At 36.6% G+C, this 17,644-nt stretch overlaps 2 protein-coding genes across 2 annotated transcripts; both read right to left on the bottom strand.

Moving 5' to 3' along the window:
• Positions 1-4,026: 4,026 nt before the first annotated feature.
• LOC127808154 (probable CoA ligase CCL9) lies at positions 4,027-7,779 on the bottom strand. Its single transcript, XM_052346563.1, has 4 exons — positions 7,447-7,779; positions 6,138-7,185; positions 5,050-5,153; positions 4,027-4,473 (listed from the first exon to the last, which is right to left on the bottom strand). The coding sequence occupies exons 1-4, from the start codon at positions 7,645-7,647 to the stop codon at positions 4,255-4,257; spliced, it is 1,572 nt and encodes a 523-aa protein (XP_052202523.1). The 5' UTR covers positions 7,648-7,779; the 3' UTR covers positions 4,027-4,254.
• A 7,993-nt stretch (positions 7,780-15,772) lies between these two features.
• Positions 15,773-17,254, bottom strand: LOC127812305 (uncharacterized). The gene is made up of 3 exons (XM_052352729.1): positions 17,098-17,254; positions 16,250-16,579; positions 15,773-16,094 (listed from the first exon to the last, which is right to left on the bottom strand). The coding sequence occupies exons 1-3, from the start codon at positions 17,243-17,245 to the stop codon at positions 15,937-15,939; spliced, it is 636 nt and encodes a 211-aa protein (XP_052208689.1). The 5' UTR covers positions 17,246-17,254; the 3' UTR covers positions 15,773-15,936.
• Positions 17,255-17,644: the final 390 nt, after the last annotated feature.

Genomic DNA, 17,644 nt, shown 5'->3' with positions numbered 1-17,644 from the left:
ATAAATACTTTAAGTGAGAATATAAAATTGGATAGTACTTGAGTTAAGACAATTTCAGTGCCAACCCGTTGATTCCCAAATTTTAGCATAAAAGATTAGCAACATTAATTTAATTTCAGATATGAGGGTTTGTTATTAAATGCAATTAGAGATGATGATAGTTCTAGGTTAAGCAATCCCCATACATGATATGCGGGATTCTAATTTAAGCAACCACCATAAATTCAATTGCAATTAATACACAAAACAACTAAATTAATCATCCGGGTTTGGGTATTATAGCGTTTCCAGTTCTAGTAACTCTCATACATGGCATGAAAGCTCTAAGTTAGGCTTACGCTCCAATCCAAACCTAGTGATTTCTCAATAATTAAGATACACTCATACTGAAATTTAAATTAATGTTATTTATTTAAAGCGCAGCTTTCTTTGGGAATCATTGGCGTTGGACACTGTCCTTGCCTTAACCCAATATTAGATTTAGCTACTCATTTCCATTTAAAAGTTAATTGACATGAATTTAAACGACGTAATTTAAATAACAGAATTTAAATGACAAGAAATTTTAAAGGCATAAACTAACCGGCCATTTAGGCGGTGAATAATTAAATAACAAGAATTAAAATGACAAGAAATTTAAAGGCATAAACTAACCGTCCATTTAGGCGGTGAATAATTAAATGATTACAATTGCAGAAATTTAAAGGCACAAATTAACCGGCCATTTAGGCGGTGAATAATAAAGTAATAATAAATGACATAAGAATTTAAAAGAAAAAAGGAAGGAAGTAAGATCACAAGAGAGAATACTAAAGAAAAGGGGAAAGAACAAGAACAATTCTCAAAGAGAGAATTATAAGGAAACAACTAAACTTTTATTCAAGAATAATAATCACACTTACAAATGCAATCAAGTGATCTATTTATAGGCCACAAGATGCAATACAAACCACACAATTTCAATTATTCAACTAGACATAATTATATCTAATGGGCACTCACACACTTAAAGTTAAATGGATTTTAGCTATAATACACACCTAATATTAAATGAATTTTAGCTAAAATACATACCTAATAAAGCATTCATAAAGTTAAATGGATTTTAGCTATAATATCCACCTAATAGTTAAATGGATTTTAGCTAAAAAACACACCTAATAAAGCTCTCACATAAAAAATAAAAATAGATTTCTATAAATTGGTTTTTAATCTTCATTAGGATTAAAAATAATCCTTGGGCCTTCTCCAAATAATATCTTCCATGGGTTGCTCAAATTGGGCCTTAATTCTTCATGGGCTTGAATTTTTCATGGACTTTAATTTTTCATGTGCTTGATTTCTTCATGGACTTGAATTCTTCATGGGCTTGATTTCTCCATGGGTTTGATTTCTTCATGGACTTGAATTCTTCATGGACTTTAATTCTTCATGGGCTTTAATTCTTCATGCCTAAAAAAAAAATAAAAATAATTTAATGTTATTAATAAATTATATATTATATATATGTATTACACATGACACATATATATATATTATATTATATTATATATATATTACATGAATGCATATAATGATGTATATGTATTATATATAATTTTATATATTATTATTATTATTATTAAATTTTACTTTAAAATTTCATTTCATTCATTTTTCAATTTAAACTTGCATATAACCATAAAATATATATTAATATCTAATTTAAACTATTTTTAAGATCAAAAGAAGGGTATAATTATAATAAAATTTTTATAAAATTAATCACTAATCAAGTAGCTGTCAAAGCGCTGTGATCTATGAGGTCGCTCATCTCCCTCTGCCTTTCGAGCTAGCTTGAACACTTCATTACTAGAGCGCTCATCCCGAGCTTCTCTTCTGGCATCTCCGTTGTGCCTTCTCTTATTCTGGCTGGAGCCCCCAGCTTCTTCTCTCGACCCGACGGGCTTCTTCGTCCCGAAGGCGTCTTCCCATCGGATTTCCTTGGAAGCTCGTTCATAGAATTCCCCCAGGTCTTTGACCGGGGTTCGGTAGATGCTCTCGTAGAGCTTTCCGTCTTTTCGGAGGCCGGCGGAGATCGCCGTTAGGATACTTTCATCCGAGGGATCCTCGACGTTGCTCACCTCGCGCCTGAACCTGGCGATGTAATCCCTTAATGGCTCGTTTGCTTTCTGGAATACGGTGGCGAGGTGGCGCGAGCTGCCTCCTTAGAGCCCTGTATTGGTTAAGGAACCTCTGTTGGCATTCTTCCCAGCTGTTGATGCTACGAGGCGGAAGGCTCCTGAACCAAGCTCGGGGGATGTCTCCTAAGATTGCTGGGAAGGCGCGACATTTAGCCAGCGAGCTGGTTGTCTGTAGATCCATTTGCACGTTGTACGCATCCAGGTAATCATAGGGGTCGCTGTCCCCATTATATTGTGGCATGCTCGGGACCTTAAACCTCCGGGGCAGGGGTTCGAGCTCAATTTCTCTGGCGAACGGCGTCCTATCCCCACGGCCATTGTTCTGGCTGCGGACTCCTTGTCGTTCTTCCAGCTGTCGCACCCTTTGATACAGCTCTTCCACAGTTGAGTCCGGTCCTACTGATTGCTGGGCTTGCGATCGCCTGCTTCTTTCTCGGACTGGGGAGCGGTGAATTGGGGACGAATAGTTATCCCCGATATCTTCTTCCGCGGGTGGGTGTCTCTCCTCCCCCGGTTGGCGGACCCTGCGAGGCGACGCCGGTGGGTCGTGGACAGCCCGTGCTTGAGCTTGGGCCAGAATTCTGACCGCGTCAGCGAGTTGCATTACCGTATTCTCCAATGCTTCCTGGCGCTGCTGCCAGTCCCGGATCGTCCCTGTCCCAGTGATTTGGACAGTAGGCTGGACAGGGACCCGTGGTGGTATGCCGGGAGCGTCTCCGGCGGGTGGCGACAAAGGAGTATCGGTTGTCGGGGCAATGGGTCCTCCATTTGGTGGTAAGTCTCGTGGTCGGTCGTGGTGATTTTCAGGTGGGTCGACCGCCGCCTCGGAACTTCTAGTATTCCTTCCTCTAGCCATGGCTATTGATCAGAGCGGCCCCTTCCTCTAGCGCAAAAATGTCGACGTTTGATTTCGGCCGACCGTGATTCGTTTTGGGCCGCGGTGAGTCAATCCAAAAATACCGAGAAGGAAGGAAGAAAACCCCTCCCCCCAAAGTTCCAAGCGTGTACACCAGAATCTTTTACGTGGTTCGGCCAGAACGATGCCTAGTCCACAGCTGCCATCTGATTATTCTCTCAGAGTGGCGGTATCTGATTATTTTTTTTCTTGTCCTCCTTGCCCCTCATGGTCTCTTTGATTTTCATTTATTTTGAGGGGCTTTTACAATCTAGATAATATATAAAAATACAGTGTTTGTATAATGGGGGACAAACAGTTCTTACCGCCTTCGCAAGACCGGGAGTGGGATCCTCATTACGAGGGGCATGGGCTGTTACAGATAAAGTGATCGGACCCTACCTCTGACTTCTCAGCAGCTTTGCCGCTCATGCGAGCTGGAGGTTTTAGGCCAGCGACCTGGATGGTCCAGCGATCTGGAGGATATTTCAGGAGCTCGTTAGTCGATTGCTCTGAGCTCGTTGGGGGATTATCGGGAGCTCGCCATATGCTCGCTTTACGAGTTCCGAATTTTTGGTGGAGGCTGGACCTTCCTTGACGAGGTCGTCCGGGCCTTCTTGGCCTTGAGTGATTGGGCCGATCTATCGGACCGAGTCTGGCCCATGCGAGGTGATGCGGGAAATACATATAACAATTTCTTAAAGTCTTAAAAACAGAAATGTAAAACACCAAAAAAATATCACATTACACCATATGCTTCCATATATATAGATCATACATACATGATAATGAATAATTATTATATATTTACAATTTAAATACGTAATACAATATGAATAACATATAATATTACATTATAATGATGATATGACCGTTACATTCAATATTTTCCAAATAATCACTGCCACTACAATGTGGGGTGGAGAAACAAGTGTAGTAGACAATCCAGAAATCTGAACAATGATTATATATTGAATAGTAATAACAATTCATTGATTATATTGAATAGTAATAACAATTCATTGATAAAAATGAAAGAACACCATCTTCTTTGAACTTCTATAACAAAGCAATTTATCTATACGCGCAACGGATGTTGAACTTTCTTTACCCTATCAGCGATAATAATGCTGACAATGACATACTACTAATCGGAAGCAAACAAATAGCTGCGGTCTAGGCTCCAAACTTGGGAACTTTGGCGGTAGAGATTTGGGCAAGGAAGTGCTCCGCCACGATCCGCCGTTGGATCTTCCCGGTAGCAGTCTTTGGCAGCGAATCGGTGATGAAAACCTTCTTGGGCACCTTAAATGCTGCAACATTCTTCTTGCAGAAGCTCCTCACCTCTGCTTCATCTATATTTGATCCTTCATTGGGAATTACAGCACAGTTTATCTGTGAACAAGACAGATGATGAAAATGTCATTTTCACAGCCTCTTTTATGCATATATATACATATATTTGCTACAGATGAAAACTCAATACAACTAACTCTAATAGCATTAGAGTCCAGACTCGGGTTATAGAAGTGTTGAAAAAATGAAGGTGATTAAATCTAAGTGATTGGGGAAATATTTCTCAAAACCAATTGGGTTTCTATGTAATTTCATAAATGAGGGGTCATCTAAAAGGTCAAAAGGTCATGAGCCGGTGTCTTTAAGGATTGAAACATAAATTTTCGAAGTCAAAAAGTAGAAAAATATTTCACTTTCAACGTTAGGCGTTCGTCCCTGTTTCAAAATCAATAACTTAGATCAAGAGTTCGTATTGAGGAAAACGATGGGCTGAATGCGTACACGGCAAGCATGTGGGAGAGTTCTAGTGGTTTCTTCCATGGTCAAGTAACTCTGTGCCATTGTAGACCACAGAATCATGAAAGAGACCATGCAACGTGGACGATGCAACCATCTTCCAGAAAGTTCAGGATAATATTGAAGGGCTGGTTAGGATGGAATTTTCAGTTAGTTTACCTCTTCGCCGTATTTGTCATCGGGAACTCCGAAAGCTACCGCTTGATTTATGTAGGGATGAGATAGAAGGACGGAGTCCACTTCAATTGGTGAGATCTTCTCTCCTGCAAAATACACGAAATTATTATGTCAGAATTGCCAACATCATGTAATTTTTAACTCGATGCCAGATCCTTGAATCTGACAGGAAATTCTCACTGAATTAGTGCAAATTCGGTTAAGAAATTAGAAGAAAATGAGAAGAATTTCAGAGGAAGAGGAAAGGCAGAAAGACAGGGAGGGAAATCAGAGAGAGAGAGAGAGAGAGAGAAGAGAGATTGAGAGGTAGATCATAAACTATCTAACTTCTGTCTAAAAGAACGACCTTTTGATCTGCCCAGTCTTTCTACCCGAAAATGTATCCCCCCCTTAGTCATTAGGAAGATGACACTCGACAAGATTCATGAAGGCAGTTTAGACTCAACTAAATTCAATTTTCACAAGTTATTGCCAAACATGATGAATCGTACCATTATGTTCTTGTTCCCCTATGGCTCAATTTTTGGTTCCTTTTCATGACTGTCTATCAAATTTCGTTCATGATTTGTATAAAACCCTGAAGATTTTCACAAGAAAGCCGTGGCAAAAGTTTATGTGAATTGGGTAACCTTTTTTTTTATCTATTTGGAACTAACCAAACTTTTGAGTTTACATGCAAAATTTCAATCAAAAGTACCCTTCCGAATCTTCTAATCAGAAGGACTCTAGTAAACGAAAAAGAACCACGGGAAACTTTTCTGACAATAACCAGTGGTTGATGTCTTGGTGGCTGATTAGTCAATGCTTCCATCTCATCCTGAATCGTCAGGTGTGAGCTAAACTGCCAAACTTACCCAAATGACCTAAAAATGAAGGATAATCCTACATCTTCAGGCGCGCCATAAAGATGACCTAAAAACTCACCCAATTGACCCAAATAACATGGTACAAATAAATACAAGGTCGATTGATTGCACGTTTGAATTTTTCGGTTTGTGTGAAAGTAGTAGATTGAAACCGATAAGAGAATTTAAACCACATAGGAATATGACATGAATGAAAAATCTTACCTCCACGGTTGATCAACTCCTTGATGCGCCCAACAAGATGCAGATATCCATCCGAGTCCAAGAACCCGAGGTCTCCAGTGTGGAACCACCCGAATCGAAACGCAGATTTATTAGCTTCCGGGTTGTTTTTGTACCCTAGGGTCACGTTCGGTCCCCTAATACAAACCTCCCCACTTTCACCAGCCCCTTGTTCCACACCATTTTCATCCAATATACCCATCTCCTGACCCACGGGTTTTCCAACCGACCCGGGTTTGTGCGGGCCATCCTGGGGTAACGGGTTGGATGCCATGAGATGGCTCGCCTCCGTCATGGCATAAGCCTCCAACACCGGCGCGCCAAACGACTCCTCAAGCCGGGCCATTATGGCTGGGGCGAGTGAGGCGCTGCAGCTCCGAATAAACCGGAGTTTCGGGTAAGAGGACTCGGGCTTGCTGAGGTGGCGGTCGAGTATGATTTGGTGTATGGTAGGGACGGCTGTGTACCATGTGGCGTTGTACTTATTCATGTCTGACCAGAATGTTGAGGCCGAGAACCGGCCGGCAGCCGGGAGAGCAACAGCGGCACCGGCGCCGAGCGAACTCAGTAGCCCGGCGAGGAGTCCGTGGACGTGGAAGAGCGGGAGGACGATGACAGTAGAGTCCGATTCGGTGAGTTTGTAAACCGACTTGATGTTTTTGACGGACGAAGCTAAGTTGAGCTGAGTTAACGGAACGCCTTTGGGCCGACTCGTGGTGCCGGAAGTGTGTAGGAACAAAGCGACATCGGATGGCTCGTTCTCGATTTTGGCGACCTCGTCTAGGTTTGACTCGGATTGAGTCAAAGAGAGCGTGACATCCGAGTCGGGCTGAGGCAACTCAGCTGTCACGTGTGGGATTTTGAGCTTCGACGCAGCGGCTTTAGCCGGCTCATTTCCTTGTTTTGATGTCAACAAGAGCTTGGACTCCGAGTCGGAGAGGTAGAACTCAAACTCTTCCGTTGTGTAAGCCTGATTCAGCGGCGCAGCAGTGGCTCGAACGCGGATTACGGCCAAAAACATGACCACGAACTGCAACCACGTTAAGAAAGATTAAACGGCTTGAAAGCGACAAAAATCCTTTGTTTGGCTACCGAGAAAATGATGTAAAACGCACTAAATTAAAAAATTCCCAAATCTCAACAAACCTAGCGACTAGCGTTGCGTAAACGGCTGGAAATCAGTTTCAAATTTGTATTCGCCAAATAAAAAACAAGAAGAAACATTTTTTTACAGCGGAGGAACCGGTGGAACAATAACGACAAATTAAAAAAAAAAAAAAATCAAACAAACCTCGATGGTGTTGGGGAAGGTGAGTGCGACGACATCGCCGGGCTTAACTCCGGCAACGAGGAGGCGAGAAGCGGCCTGTTCTATGAGCTCATGAAGACGGCCATGCGTGACATCGAACTTGCCGGAAACGGAGATCGCTCTACGGGAGGGAAACTCCACGGCGACCTGCTTCAACAATCCGGTGAGCGTGAATCGGTCCATATCTTACGATCAAACAAAACGGAAAACAGCAAAAGAGATCGCTGAGAACAGGGAAACGAGAGTGGATACGATAGATAGATAGGGAAGACGATGAGATGAGAAGAGAAGAAAAACGTGAAGTGAAGAAAAGAGAGGCGGTTGCGGGCTCTATATAGGCGTGCAAATCCACACGGATTCCATGGCGAGAGGGCTTCATCCGGGAAGGTGGACTCGAGGGAGGCCGTGTGACACGTGGCGAAACCATTCGGAGCCGATTTTGGTTGGCCGGGTGGAATCTAGCTTATTAGTCGGATCGGATGCCTAAGGCCCTGTTTGTTTGCGACTTACTCAGTCTTTCCCCTCTCTCTCTTTTCTTTTTCTTTTTTGTGAATTTCTTTTTCAATTTTAATTTAATATACACAATAAGATAAGCAAAGTTGGCGGAGAAAGTTTGGCTTTAAGCAGTGCTACTGGCGACAACAAAGCAGAAAAAGGAATTATAATCTATAAAAATGCCATACGCGGCGTTAGGGCTTAAATATTATTAAACATACTTAATATTATACCAAGCTGTGAGTCGCATAAAAATGAAATACTTGGTAAAATAGGGAGGTTGAGATCAGGTTGGTTAGTGATAATGAATTGATGACGCGTTTGGATTCTTGAAAATTGTTCAGCTAAGAAGACTTAACATCAGATTTCGATTTCTAAGGGTTCATATTTCCTATTTTATTTTATTGATTTTTCATCAAATTTTAATGGAATTTAAAAATAAAAATATCAATACGTTGGTTATTGACACCAAATCAAGAGTTCCACAGTGACATAACATTAATAATTTTTACGAGTTATTAATAAGGACAAACAATAAAATATCAACCTCACCTCACAACATTAAACCATTAAATCAAAAATAAATTGTCGCTCCCTTTTCTACAAAGAATTAATGTGTAATGTAATTCACTCAATATTTTATATATTTATATGAAATTAAAGGCTGAGAATGTTGGGAGATATATGCAGAGCATGTAGAGAAGATACCAACGTTACACCTAGCTAGCTAGCTAGCTAGCATACGGAGACAAAATAATAATAATAATAATAATAATAATAATGCAACTTCAAGTTAGTATGATGAATGACACCTACCTGTACTAATTCAATTAATTGATTAATTTGATACGTGCCCAAATCCTCAACCAAACAAGTACGGGGGCTTGTGATTATTTCACCACCATTCTTTCTTTAGGGGGGACAAAATAAAGCCCAAATGTTGCTTTACTATTGCAGCTTCAAGAAGGAAAATATATACTAATCCCTCTGACGTAAACATCCTCCTTTTTTAGGTAAAATTCTTCCCCCCCTTTTTTCCCTGCTGAATTCTGCTTTAGTACAAGTCTTTATGGCATCGGTATACCTTTGTTTTTTTCCTTACGGTTAAAGTCACTAACTGAAATTAAATAAACATTTTATTTGTTTAGTTTTGCTCCGTTAACTTTAGTGCTTAGACAGGATTTGGTCACCTACTATGTCACTAGGGTTTAAGTCTCTACGGAGTGTAGTTAAGTAGTATTTATTAATTAAAATATAAATTAAAAAAATAGATATAAAAAATATTTTAAATAAAAATATTTTTTTATTATATTTGTTAAATTTATCTATCAACTCTTGAAAAATAAGTCACGTGACTTTTTATCTAAATTATTTTAGATAAATTTATCTTGAAATTTAAAATAAAAAAAAATAATACATATGTCCTCTAATACATTCAAAAAATTTTAACAAATAATTTGATAAAATTTTTAAAATGCATCTCAATTTTATCTTAATCATTTTATATCTTAATTCAGAAAATATTATAATATTATCTTACTCATTTTATATCCCCTTAGTGTATTAATAAATTTAATCACTACATAGTTAAGGTGTAATGATTCAATAAGAAATGATTATAATAATAATAATATTAGAGCATACTACCGTAATTCTTACAAGTCAAAAAACAAGTTTACTAGGACACGCCCTCTTTGTTTCCTATTGAATGAGAAAATAATTAATGTAATTATTATATCGTATTATTATAATATAAATTTCAAAGATATGATACCATACTCTGTAATTTTTTTTTAAAAAAAAATATTCATAATTATTATTATATATTTAACTTGCGATATCATATTAAACTAAAGACGGTGAGAATTTTTTTTATACTCTCGAGACATTAAAATAGTATTTTTTAAACTAATCACATATTATTGACGCATGTTTATGATGAGAGTGATGTAGTAAATATAATAGCAACTCAGTTAAATATATTTACAAAATTACTAATAAGATGAAATTAATTTAAAAATATTACTAACGTGACACTTTAAATGCGCAGGATACTTTTCTTCGCATTTAAATCGTATAGAGATGGACGAGGCGTGAGATTTTAATTAAAATTTACTTTAATTTTATATTTAAGAGTCCCTTAAGCTTTGTACATTGTATGTGGAGGTCCTCCTTCCAAGCAGAAGCAGGGAAAGGGAGGGAGCAGGTAGAACCAAGGGAGCTTAATTGGGTGGTGGTGGTGGTGGCTGGGGGACCACCATCTCGCGCGCATTCGGCTTTTCTGCGCAAGTTGCAACGGACGCAAAGCCAAAGCCCACACAATTTGAATTTTACTTTGATTTCTCTTCCTTCCTTCCACCTCTTCTGGTCGTTGGTCGACCACAAAAAGACTGAAAGCCGCAACTTGTGTTCCTTCATCATTTAGAAATTGCAAACCTTCAAGATATGAATGAACGAATACAAGAACAACATAATCACAAGTGAGTTAGATTGATCTTACGGAAACCACCACCAACTCTTACTAATTAAGTTAACAAAACAAACCAAAATCAACAAAAAAATTTGAATTTATGGGGAGATGATGATACACATATCACCCTTTGTCAAAGCAAAGAGCATTTGCGAAAATTAAATTCCTACAATTGGCCGGCTGGCTGGGTCAGAGGACACAATCAAACAATACATCATTATCCTTTTTGGGAGAAATTTTATTAATTTATATTATTTTTTTTATTATTAAGGGGGGACGTGGGCCCTATAAAAAAAGAGTGGGACCCACACCTCTCCCTCCTCCAATTCACGTCGATCGACAGAACAGGCCTGCCTGCCTCTTCATATGACATGATGTAACTGATAGTATTGGGGAATAGGGGTTAACATGGACTAACTTATTTGTTTAACATTAGGTAGTGAAGATTGATGACGTGATTTAGTTGGTTGGGAGTATTGTCCTGTACTGTACACCCACTTCTGTATAAAGTTGGTATTCTGTAACAATTATTATTTAATAATTATTTTATTAAATTAACATTATCTGATACAATTGGTCGGTTGGGTCGGAGGACAAAATCAAATCATGCATCATTATCCTTTTTGGGAGAAATTTTACTAATTTTGTTTTTCTTATTAAAAGTTTTTTTAAAAAAAAAATTCATATTACGTAAATTGGTTTATTGTTCTTGTTAAATTAGGAGAGGGCGTGAGACTTATATTATAGGGAGAGGGTGGGACCCACAAGGGCAGTCACGTGAGGCCCAGAATTTTTATTTTTACAATAATTTACTACTGCCCCCATTGGGCTATAATTTTTTTTTTTGTTTTTTTCAATAATTTATTACTAAAAATAAAAAAAAAAAAGTATGTATTGAAGAAAACAAATATATAATGGCCCACTAATAACCATCACAATATTTTTTTATAATTTGTTCATAATTTTTTTTAAATCAAATATTAAAGAAAATAATGAAACAAATAAAGCAAGTATTGAACAAATTAATATTGCACAACTTCATATGAATTTCAAATTAAGAATTATAATAATGAATTATAATGTTAATTTTTGAGATCAAATTAAAAGAGTTTACTTATAAATAAATTTATGTCGGTCTTCGAAATCAAGACAATCCATTCTAATTTGGTTCAATGAATTTGGTGATTGATTGGAATATAATATAAGTAAAAATGTAATATTTTATTTATACTGTTATCTTTTTAAAATAAATAATGAGAAACAAAGAGTTTGTGATTTTTTTGTGAAAAAAATTTAGTAATTAAAAAAAATGATAAAATTTAAGCTCGTATTAGAGATATCAATAGTGCACACAATTAAGTTAGAAACAACTGTAAAATCTTAATGAATCAAGAGTAAAATATTGAGGTAATTTTTTTTCTAACAGTTAGAATAAATATTGTGTGATTATTGAATTCATCTGAATGCATTAATTAATTGTGTTTGATTTCTTCTACGACAAAGACTAACCTTCCATGATCATAATGAGTCTAAATATTCAAATAATCAACGTAACTTTCTTGAACAATTGCAATTTTTAGTATGAAAAATCATAATAAATAATTGTAAAAAAATTTATATTTTAATGTTATTATTATTATTATCTTTTTTAAAAAAAATTATATTTATTATATTGAAATTTACCCCACTAAATCAAAATTTTGATCTGGGACCCATGCCTCTCCCCTTCCCAACTTGTGTTTATCAATATAACATGAAAAATGTTATTGGTACATCATTGTGTATATTTTGGGCTACACAATGATATACCAATATCTAAAATACCCTCACTCAAGGTAGTGAGGTGCAATCATGCGAGGAGTATTTTTATTATTTATGTGTCTTGTATAACTCAAGATATATATAAATGATGTACAAATAACATAACCCATATAACATACCTCTTTATATGACATGATCTAACTAATAGTACTTGGAATAGGTGTTAACATGGACTAAATTATTTGTTTAACTGAAAATTGTTGGCGTAATTTATTTGGTTAGGAGTAGGTTTGTTTAAAAAAATTGATAAATTAAGAAAGCCAACTTAATCAAATTGTACCGCATCGCATCAGGTGATTTTTTGAAGGGGGCAATTTGACATAATTTGAGAAATTCTCAAATCGTACAGTTTGTAGTTTGAGAATTTTTTGGTTCAATTTGAACTGAACCATCCAATTATTATAATGTAATAATAAAAAAATTATGAAATAATTTACCAAACAATTTATTTTGATTCATGATTTTTATATACATGACTCAAAATATATGTTTATACAATATATTTATAAATAGATTGTATAAATGAAAGATTATTTATATGTAATTTATTTATTTATTTTAATTTATGAACTAAATGATTGATGAAAAAATTTATGAAATCCTAAAAATCTCACCATGAAAATAGATGAATTAATATTTTGAATATTTTTTACAATTTCATAAATTGCGCCGCAAATATAGTGTGATTGGGTGTGATTTTCGTTTACCACAGACCACACGATCTGATTTAATAAAAAAAAAGGGCACGAACAATTTAACATATTAAAAATATTAAAAAGCGACCAAATGGGACCGTGCCCACCCCTAGTTTTAATCAAGGATTTGGTAACCGTCAGTTTTATTATTTGATAGGAAACACTGAAACCGTCGGTTTATTAATTCTCGTGAATTGTTAAGAGTGTTATTAATTTATATATTGGCATGACAATACCACGTGGCAGAGGGCATATTCCAGGAGCAGTATATATCGATGCGACATATCGTCAGGGCACGCAATCCCGAACTCGCTTTCTGTCGTGGCATTACGATGTGAATTGTGGCTGGTAAATAAATCTGGCATTGCTGTGACACAATACATCACACGTTGATGACGACCGCCGTGACTGCATGCCACGTGTGATATTGAAAATCAAGTCCCCGTGGTTGCTCCAAGTGGGGAGCCGTCACATCACCGTCGACGGTTCTAGTAGGTCGGCCTAGCATGGCTCCCGGGTCCCCAGTCAATATACGGGTCGTGCCTTCTTCTGGATCCCACCTCACAAATATCAAGGACAAATGAATAATGAATGATACTTTAGACAAATGAGACGTCAAAATGCAATTAAACTAAATCGGCAAAAAGGGAATACTTTAGTAAAAATGATATTATAATAAATTTGGTTGAGTTTAATAAATTTTAATAATTAATAATTATTGAATTGAATTAATTAAAAATAACCCATTACTGAATTTATTATAAACCTAATAAATTCGCGAATAAATAAAGACCCCCAACAAAATATAAGAATTACCCATGTTTTGGCAAAGAATATTCAAAGCAGGGCAATTCTGAGTTTTTACTGCTTCGGCTGCCCGATGGGGCACAGCTGGCGTCGGCAATGCACGCGGTTTAGAGATGCGTAATAATAATATCAGATCAGAAGGATTGGGCTGGCGGATCGGATTCCGGAACGCACAACGACGAAGTAACTATAGATAGAAAGAGAGAGAGCAACCAATTGAAGTGGAAATGACTGTAATCTGTCCCAATGTGTCCTCTGTCTGCTCTGCTTTATACACCAACCCACTGCTAGTGCTCGATTTCTCTTGTCACAACTGGAGGCTCTGCTTGCCCAAAATCACAAGGGAAGGGAGGCCTCACCTCACCTCATTCTAGCTAGCATTCTACTACTATTACTATAAAATAAAAAAATATGAACTCTATTTGAGTTTGTAATTTTAAAATTTTAGTTATTGCAATAAGAATATCTTATTTTTGTTTAGTTTTAATTATGGATCGTCATCAGTCTCTTTTAATATTGCCGTTGAAGTATTCCATGTCAAAATGATATTTAATTGACCTGAATAATGAGTGGAAAAAATTATTCACCATGGACAGATAGATAAAAAAAAATATAATTACCAAAAAAAAAAAAAAAAAAGAAAGAAAGAATTTCAACAGTAATAATTTTTGTTATCTCATTGTTCAATGAATTACATATTAATTTATTATATCATATTTTAACAGGTAGACAACATCTAATAGGACTAGATGACAACCCATGGTTAAATAAAAGTAGCATTCTAATATTGGGAATTTAGATTCAGGTTAAAATAAAAAAAAAAATCTGGTAAAATTCACTATTTCGGGATTTCATACTTTTTAAAGGTAAATTTAAAATTACACTCAATTTGGGAGACTTTTGGTCAAAATTTCTAGGATTTATTTTTAGAATTTAAGGTTTCATGATTAACTATTTTTCCAAAGATTCCAGGTTTTATTTTCTAGACTAGATCCCTATTGTGATATTGAGGGCGTTACTTTAATTTTTCACAATTGAAACTGAAAGTCGTGGTTCAATAGTTTTATTTGGTTGGATTAAATTTTGGTGCTTCCTTGTTGAGCCGTAGAAACAAGTTTTCGCTTGATGTCTGGCTACTCTCATTCGGCCCCCATATAGCATCGAGAGTTTTAGAGCCCAAGTCTTTATTGGCCCAACATAGCCGCCGCCACGCCACCACATTATCGCTTTGCTTTTCCTATATAGAATTTTATTTACCTTAATTTGACGGGTGGGTTAAGATTTCGCTCAAGTTGAAAATGCATCCCAAGAAATTTAATAAGATTTCCACTCTCTAGGCTTGAAAATCAAGACCCCACTGGATGATAACTAATTTTGATTAGGTTGGATTGAGTTCGTCCTAAATCCAATCATAAATAATCTTTTTCTAATTATATATAAAACTCAAGTCAACCTAGCTTAAAAGCATCCATATTAACTTATTTTTATATGTTGATTGGATTGCTTAATGTGATGTTTAGCATAAACTTGGATATAAGGAGTTGGGCTCGATGTCTAGCTGCTCCGGTTCGGGCCTTCATAGCATTGCTGGTTGTAGAGCCCAACACTGGGCCAGCCCAGCAATGGCCACCACGATCACAATGCTATATAGTCCTTTATTTTCCCTATAAAATTTTATTTCCCTTAATTTGAAAACTTTAAATTTATGCAGCAAACGAGTAAATAACTTAAATTTCATGAATTGAACTCTTAGGATGATCGCTTCGGTATTCATCGTTTATGTCCTTAATTCTGGTAAAAGAAATAAATCGTAAATATGAAACTTTGTTTTATTATGCAGGGTAAGGATCAAATTTACGACCATTGATATGAACTTATATTACTTAGCTGACCACTTGACGTATACGCTGAGGATTCATAAATTAAATTCTTTGTGGTTATTATGGATGTTCATTAAATTTATACGTTGCACACTTCAACCATAGGGACAAACAAAACAAAAAAAAACGTACTCATGTGGTGGATGATGCATAGTTTCATTCGTATGGAAATTGATAGGAGAAACAAAACGGATCACACCTACATAAGCCTTTGGATCTGGAGATTTCTTTCTTATTGTAAGCTAAACCTAATTAGAAACCCATGTATATGTAACTATAATAAGAAGATGATTGACGAAGAAGATCAGTAGGGAGCCATAGCCGGAGCATCCGTGAACTTCACCGCGTGCACGCTTCCTGATTCCGGCCCTTCTGCAACAAATCCAGAGCTCCTTATCACCTCCGCCATTCCTCTCCGTGCAATTTTCGCTTGCGCTTCACAGAACTTCGGAAGAAACACACCTGCCAGTTCAAACAAATCAGTATTCAATATTCTCCTAAGCGATTTGATCAGAGATGCTATCAATGAAATGATAGGATTTCTGTAATCATCTGCCACTTGTAATGAATATTTTCTTTCTTACTTCATTTATTTTTTGCGTTAATTAGGAGCGTACCTTCGCCGGCGGCAAGATTGAAGTAGAGGTTGACGACGTTGGGGCATCCATTGTAGCACTGCGACGAGCAAAGCTTCTGCGCAAATTGAGACTCCAGAAGAGAGTCCGACGAGATTCCGAGCGCGGTTCTGTCGAGGCCGCAGGATTCGACGCAGTGATCGGTCTCGATCCAGTCCTTGATCTTGTCAGCCTCGATCTCCGACGACCTGCAAATGTAACCTTCCTCGCCGGTTCTCCTCACCGTCTTCTCCAGCACGCAGCGCTTGCCGGACGACGATACCGCAAACGAGCACGAGTTCTTGTTCAGATTCTCGCACTCTGTTCCTTCACCTGCATTCACGCATGCATCACCGCTTATAACTCGTGAAAAAACAAATTTTAGAATACCCACTTATCAAATAAGTTGTTAAAAGAACTCATGTCAATTACTAAAATGCCATTTAAATATTTAATTTTAATATATAAGAAATATCACTCTAAATATAATAAAATTAAATATTTAAGTAGCATTCCTATATGGATTATAAATTTTGATGTAAAGAAATATCATTTGAAGTTTTTATTATTTTATATAGCAATGATTTTGGAAACGGAAGTGGTTTTTTTCTTCTTTTAAAAATGGATTTATTAAATACATTCTTGAAACTTATTTTGTTTGGAAATACAAAAATCAATTTTTTAAATCATTGCGAAGACAAACAAACTTATGATTCGTAGTCGTAGGAAAGCGCCTTGTCATGTACTTGTGTGTACCGCTTTCAATATCGTCTATTATTATTCTTAATAAAATAATAAATATAAAAACTTTAATGGAACGCAATCGCAAACATTGAATTAGATTGACTCACCGAACGTGGGGTGCACGCATAAGGCAAGGGCAAGAGCCAGGATTGGGAGGGCCTTGATTGCAAGAAGAAAAGCCATGGTAGGGCACAGACGAAGAAGAAGAAGAAGACACCTGGGGTAGGGTTGGGGAATGGCTTTGTGAAGATTCATTGTGGGGAGGAACAAAGCTATTTATAGTGAGTTTTGGTGGAACTGTAACAGTTCAGTTAGGAAAGAAAGATGGCTATGGAAGACATTAGGTGCACATTTGAAAGCAATGTCACCTTACCTTTTGGACGTTGGTGATTCTCATTGGTGACCTTATGGTCAATGCCAGGACCTTCCAACCGGCCACTGTTTTTAAATCATTTACGCTCTGGTTAATTTGTACAACTTACTTCTTCTTTCTTGCTATCAAATTTGTTTTTATGAAGCAATAGTTGACGAATTTGAGAAAAAAATAAAAATATATATATATATATATATACACAATAAAATAAGATAAAAATACTCATCAAACTGACTTAAAATCACAAAAATGTTATTACTATTATTATTATTATTAATATA

Source organism: Diospyros lotus, chromosome 1, assembly GCF_014633365.1.
Source record: "Diospyros lotus cultivar Yz01 chromosome 1, ASM1463336v1, whole genome shotgun sequence".
NCBI lineage: Eukaryota > Viridiplantae > Streptophyta > Magnoliopsida > Ericales > Ebenaceae > Diospyros > Diospyros lotus.
This window is presented reverse-complemented; position numbering and strand designations above follow the sequence as displayed.

Bases quoted from the DNA above. Each gene is read 5' to 3' on its own strand.
- LOC127808154 (XM_052346563.1), bottom strand. From the start codon at position 7,647: ATGGACCGATTCACGCTCACCGGATTGTTGAAGCAGGTCGCCGTGGAG. The intron at 7,186-7,446 runs GTTTGTTTGATT...ACGTGGTTGCAG, and splicing joins CCTTCCCCAACACCATCGAG to TTCGTGGTCATGTTTTTGGC. The intron at 5,154-6,137 runs GTAAGATTTTTC...TGTATTTTGCAG, and splicing joins GGAGTTGATCAACCGTGGAG to GAGAGAAGATCTCACCAATT.
- LOC127812305 (XM_052352729.1), bottom strand. From the start codon at position 17,245: ATGAATCTTCACAAAGCCATTCCCCAACCCTACCCCAGGTGTCTTCTT. The intron at 16,580-17,097 runs GTGAGTCAATCT...GCGTGAATGCAG, and splicing joins ATGCGTGCACCCCACGTTCG to GTGAAGGAACAGAGTGCGAG. The intron at 16,095-16,249 runs GTACGCTCCTAA...TTGAACTGGCAG, and splicing joins CAATCTTGCCGCCGGCGAAG to GTGTGTTTCTTCCGAAGTTC.